At 23.6% G+C, this 6,000-nt stretch overlaps 1 protein-coding gene across 1 annotated transcript in view; it reads right to left on the bottom strand.

Moving 5' to 3' along the window:
- Positions 1-873: 873 nt before the first annotated feature.
- Positions 874-6,000, bottom strand: part of LOC145849790 (protein FAM200B-like) — a 28,986-nt gene continuing 23,859 nt past the window's right edge. Inside the window, exon 3 of the mRNA XM_082954851.1 lies at positions 874-982. Within this exon, the coding sequence (XP_082810977.1) occupies positions 874-982 (109 nt within the window). The remainder of the gene's footprint in view (positions 983-6,000) is intronic.

Raw genomic sequence — 6,000 nt, 5'->3', positions numbered from 1 at the left:
AAAACTACAAAAAAAAACAAAACCTACGTTACTAGTACTTTTTTTGAAATAAGTTAAGTATTTTGAAAGGTTAAAATTAATTTAATGCTAGAAATGACGTCATGAAGTTTAACCGCAACAAACAGCTTCAGGTACTGGTTTATACAAAAATGAAAATAAACAATCATTATAGTAGCGAAAAAAGTAGACTATTAGAACAGCCAAAAAAAATAACTTTTTAGATAAACATTGACGAGTTTTTAACGGAGTGAAAAAGCTTGTTTTATTTTTATAAAATTTTGTTTAACTTTAATATACAAATATTATCGATAAGTAGTAAGAACTAATAAAAAATTATGCTTATAATTTTTCTGTACTATGATGGCTTTCCAAAAACAGTATTTTTTATAAGTATTCTTTTCTTCATTAAGTAGTATTGATTATTTAATTATATTAAATAAAATTTAATAGGTAAGTTTTTCTTTTTTTTTACATTTAATTCTTTTAAATTGTGAGATTTGGTATTAAATAGAATTAAACACTATTCTTATGTTTATGCTTAGCATTAAAAATAACAAAACTGATATTAGATAAATAAAATAAAAGGCCAACTACCAACCGAGATCAGTAATGTGTAATTTGAAGAATAAAAATAAATGATAATATTAAATTTAAAACACAGTAGTACAATAAATATAACAAGAAGATAATAAATAAAAATGTTAATAAATTAAATTCATTCTGCTTCTTATTTCTTCTTCAGTTTCTTAAAGCATTATTTTACCTTTCTATCAGCTTTTTGTTAACATTAGGTCTTCATTTGCAAGCAGCTCCCTATTTACCAGTTCTCAGACTAGAAGTTTTTAGGTTGCACTTGCATAGGTTCTTCAGACATTATTTTGAATGACCTTGGTTTAGTTCACCAACGACCAACTCGCCATACAACAGAGATTTTTGAATTCGTTCAACATCCATACTCAGAACATGATTGAGCCAGCGAAGCCTGTGATGAAGAAATACAAACATACTAAATATTTATTACTTTAGTTTAATTAAATATTCAGTATAATTAAATAAGTCAGATTTTAAAACAAATTCAAAATATTTAAGTCCATTTTATTTTTTTAAGTTTCGTTTTACTATTTAAACATAAAATTCAGAGTTCAAACAAAATTAAATGCCTATCAAAAAATAAAATTTCTAGTAAACCTTTAGAACTTATTATTTTTATTATAACATAATAACTTAATTTCAAAGCTGAAACGACATCAAACTTATTGTAAAAAAAGAGTAAAATATTGTGTTTGACAAACTAACCCATAAAAATATTTACAGTTTTCTTAACAAATGCGATAAAATAAATTAAAAAAGCTAAAACTAACGCAAAGTTAGCTACAAGCAACAAATTTTCTTATCATGCACATACTGACGTCACTTTTTTTTTATTGTTTACCACAAAACCTAGCTTCACAATTTCGTACAGATATTAAGTTAATTTTTATAGATAAACTTTTCAAAACAAAAGTATTGTTTTCTTTAAACTTTTAAACAGCTACCACCTAGCTGTAAAAATTTAAAAATATATTCTAATTTCAAGTAATTAAATTAATGATTTTAAGTCTTAGTTACTTACATATAATACGTTTTGTATTAAAAATAAATTGTTTTAATTTACGTTTTTTCTTTAAAATAAGTAGTTAAGTATAACAAGATATCAAGTTGCACTTTTTGGTTGGAAGTTTTGAGCTAAAAGTTCATTAAAGCGGTTAAGAGAAAGCTCACAAGGTTAAATTTTATACTGATGCAAGACTTTCAAATCGAGTAAATTTAACTAAAACTTTACTTAATTTATTTCTAAACTTACTGTAAAAGACATTATATCCGACATTTTTCGTTTGTAAAGTTTGATTAACTAAACTCTGAAATTTGTATAAACTGTCATTTTGAATTAATATTTTTACAAATACTTAACAAGTAAAAATTCTATACTTTTAAACTTTAATATTTTTTGTTTTTCTTATGTTATTAAGCTGTTTTTTTAAACTTTTATACCTTACAAAAGGAACACAACAGAAAGCAAACTGCAAGTTTTGTAGTGTAGGTATAAAAAAACTATTATCCACACAAAAAAAAAACAACTTCGATTTAAAAATTTAATTGTATTCTTTGCAGATTTTAAACAGTTTTATTAGTTGTTACAATACTTAAAAACATTTTATCAATGATGTTTTTAATGAAAGATCAGAGCTAAAAGAATTAATTATTTGATTTTATAAACTCTTACTAGTTAAATAAAAACTAATAAAAACTTTTAAAACATTATAAAGCATTTAAGGCATACATATCTTTAAAACGATTTGTAATAATCTTACAAGTAATAAGAATAGAAAAGGAGTTAATAAAGTACAATTCTGCATTGATGTAAAGTTATACTGAAAGCAAATGTATGTAAAAGGAAATAGTTTGCTATTAGAATAATTTAATATAGGTACTGAATTTAAAACCATGTAATTTGCAATACTAGCATATTGATTCTAAAATTATCAGCTTTTAGATTATTATAAACAAGAACTTCATGTTATAAAGGGGTCGACAAACTGCAACCCGCGGGCCCCATTACATTTATATTCTCAAAAAACAAAAATTAAGTTTTATTGTCATTTTTTAACGATAATCTGTCGCCAAAATTTTTTTTGTTCCAAAAATTTTCTTTAAATATGTTTTTCGGAGCACAAAAAAAATATTCGTTTTTTGACTCGCCGACACCTCTGCTATAAACTTTATATCAAAAAGATATATTATAATTTCTAATGAAAGGAAATAAGCACAAAGTATAAAAAAAAATATTATTATCTACAAATAATTTTACAAAATTTCTGTCTATAAATGCAACTTAAGAATGATAACTGCTGAGGCAATATGCAACTAAAATATGAAGAACAGATACTTTAATGTACTTAATTGAAATGTAATTGTTTTAATTTAAAAACATGTAAACGAGAAAAAAATTATTCGTGATACCATTAAAGGATCCCAACAAATGTTAGAAACATTTAGATAAATATAAAAATGTAAATTATGTAGTTTACAGCTACACTTTCTGTAATAATTTTAAGCCTTGAAAACGGCTATAAGCAAAATAATATAAAATTTTTATGTAGGTCGTTATTGTTTTAAGCCAACCTTAAAAACAATAAAACTAAAGGTGTTTGTTTATCTACTAGATTTTTTTTACAAAAGTTCTATTAAAGTTTGTCAAGTAAACAATACAAATACGGAGACTAGTCACTTTTGCACGAAGACACTATTACCCGAAAGCTCTTTTATGCATAAATAGTAAATTTGCACGGAGGGTCAATTTTGCATGAGAGTATAAAAAGAGTAAAAAAAAGATTTTTTTTAAATTACTGATCAAGGGTAAGGGCTTTGGGTAACAGCTTTAGTAAAAAAAAAGAATATAGTAATAATAAATAAGTAAAAAACAACATAATTGTTGTTAAGAAAAGGAACAGGGTAACAGTGATTGTAAAAAAGAATGCTACTGAACAAATAACTGAACAAAATTTTTAATAAGTTTAAGAAATTTCCCATACAAAGGTTTCGTTAAGATATAACAGAGATTGCAAAATAATTAAATAAAAACAATAATATGAAGACAAAAAAAGTCTCTAACAAAAGTTAAGGGTGAGATTAATATTTATTAAAAAAAACTAGAAGAAGATGATAAAACAAAAGTCACAAACAAAGGTATAGGTATAGAGGGTAACAGTGATGTTAATAAAGGTAATAAAAAGTACACGAGCAATACAAAAAGAAAATAAATTTATTTATAATATATCTAATTTAAAAAATATAAATTTACTGAGGTAAAGGGCTAAAGGTAACATCGATTGAAATAAAATATCTTATTGATTTCAAGGAAATAAATGTTCTTAAAAATAGTATTACAGTTTTTGTTAATTTATTAAAATAAGCATTTTACAATTATATTTTTATCATTAACAATAAACTAAAAATAGTAATTTAAGCAAAAAAACACAAAACAAGTATTTTACATCTAAGCATTCAGGCAAGACGTTAAAAGGTATCCGTGGTGTGCGACTCGATATTCGAAGGATAGCGATTAATAATTTCACTCATTTATTGTTTTGTAACGTTTTAATTGTATAGCAGTTTATTTGTGTAAACTTCTGCTGTTGTCATAAATCGAAAGCCAGGGCTGCTTTACTTCGTTGTATAACTTATATTTTAGGCTGTATTTGTTAGATCTATAATAATAGTATTTTCTGTGGAATGTAAATTAAAAAAGTTGTATTATCTACGACTAATAAAAACATCTCATGAACAAATTTACTAACTTAATCTGCTTTTATTAGGTATCATATTTCTTTTTTTGGGTAATTCCAGCGATTATAGCTGATACGGTTAAAGTATGTTAAAAAAGTATTATTAAAAATATACTTATGCAAATAATAACAAAATAATGGATAAGCCAAATATTTTAATAACTTTTTGCAGCTTTAAAATAATTTATTGTATATTAGAAACAACTATTATTAATATTATTGTTACATTTTCAAACTCAGATTTGGTTTTTTTAATATTGTGTTTTATGCGTTATTCAAAGATTACAAATTAAAAAAACTTTATAAAGCAAGACTTAAAAGGCTATATATACTATTAATAATTGTTAGTAAGTAATAATTAGATTCAAATAATAAATAATGAATCTAAATAATTCTATTTAGTTCTCAGGAAATTTAAAAGTAATGCAACAACTACCGTTCTATTTCTATGAGTTTTTATGCGATAAAACTATTGCAACAACTAAAACTTTACTTGTATTTATATTAAAATATTAAAAAACTACAGATAGAGTTGTTACTGTTTCATATAAACAATAAATAATTTTAAACACCTGATCGACTTCTTTTTATTGCATCAAAATGTTATCAGGTAAATTTTCTATGAAGAAATTTTCTTCTGCTGCAAAACGTTTAATTAATACATTTTTGTTGCAATTTCGTCAGATAACTTTTGTAGCATGTTTGGCAACATTTTGTTGCATTTCTATCAATATTTTTTTTTGCATTTTTGTCAAAACTTTTTGTTTCGTTTTAGGCAGTAGTTTAATGGTGCATTTTTGTCAATAATTTATGTTGCATTTTTACCAATATTTTTTGTTGGATATTGGTCTATACATTTTTGTTACATTTTTGTTACTTTTTTTTTTTCTTTGTCATTGATGTATAACAAACTGAACGAAAAAATAATGTTATCACATTAGTGTTTAAAAAAAGTTTATACAAAATATTTAATTAAGAACAATAAGTAAATTTCTAACATTTTTTTATGAAAAGCATGAAACTAACTTTTCATCATAAAACTGAAATTTTTTGTAATTAATAAATTTAAACTATTGTTTCTACTAATCATAGATATTTAAATTTATAAAGTTATGCGATCTTGACCTAAATAACAAATAAGTATTTTAAGCAAAGTTAACTTGAATCTTACTTAGAAGTCATTGATTCACCCAATTGTAAGCTTTATAAATTTGTATATATATTATTAGTAATAATAAAAAAAAAGTATGGTTTTCATGACCTTTGATTTAAAACAGCAAGTGTAAGCTGTAACTGAAATTATTAAACAAAAATAAAGTTTAAAACTGTTTAAACTTTTTATGTTAATTGAAAACAAATACATTTAAATAAATAGTACTTTCAGCAAACAATTGAAGTATTAAGTTAACTATGAAAAATTAAGGTTTGAAACATTATTTCATTCTTTAGCATCTAGTGACGTCAATTTTGAATTTCTGCATTAACAATTTTAAAAAACTTGCTTATAAATAAAACAAAAATAAAATCGTTTCTAACTTTCATGCGAAGTCAATTTGAAAACAGCACATGCTGTTAAAAAAACTTGAAAATGTTTAAATACACTTTGTTATAAAATTAGGGATATTATTTATCAAACTATAACAAAAATGTTTCGTTAGACACTTAATTGTTTAAC

The sequence above is a fragment of the Thalia democratica genome, chromosome 1 (assembly GCF_965202585.1).
Source record: "Thalia democratica chromosome 1, ktThaDemo2.hap1.1, whole genome shotgun sequence".
NCBI classification, from domain to species: domain Eukaryota; kingdom Metazoa; phylum Chordata; class Thaliacea; order Salpida; family Salpidae; genus Thalia; species Thalia democratica.
Note: the sequence above shows the minus strand (reverse complement) of the source record. Positions and strands in the feature narration are given on the sequence as shown.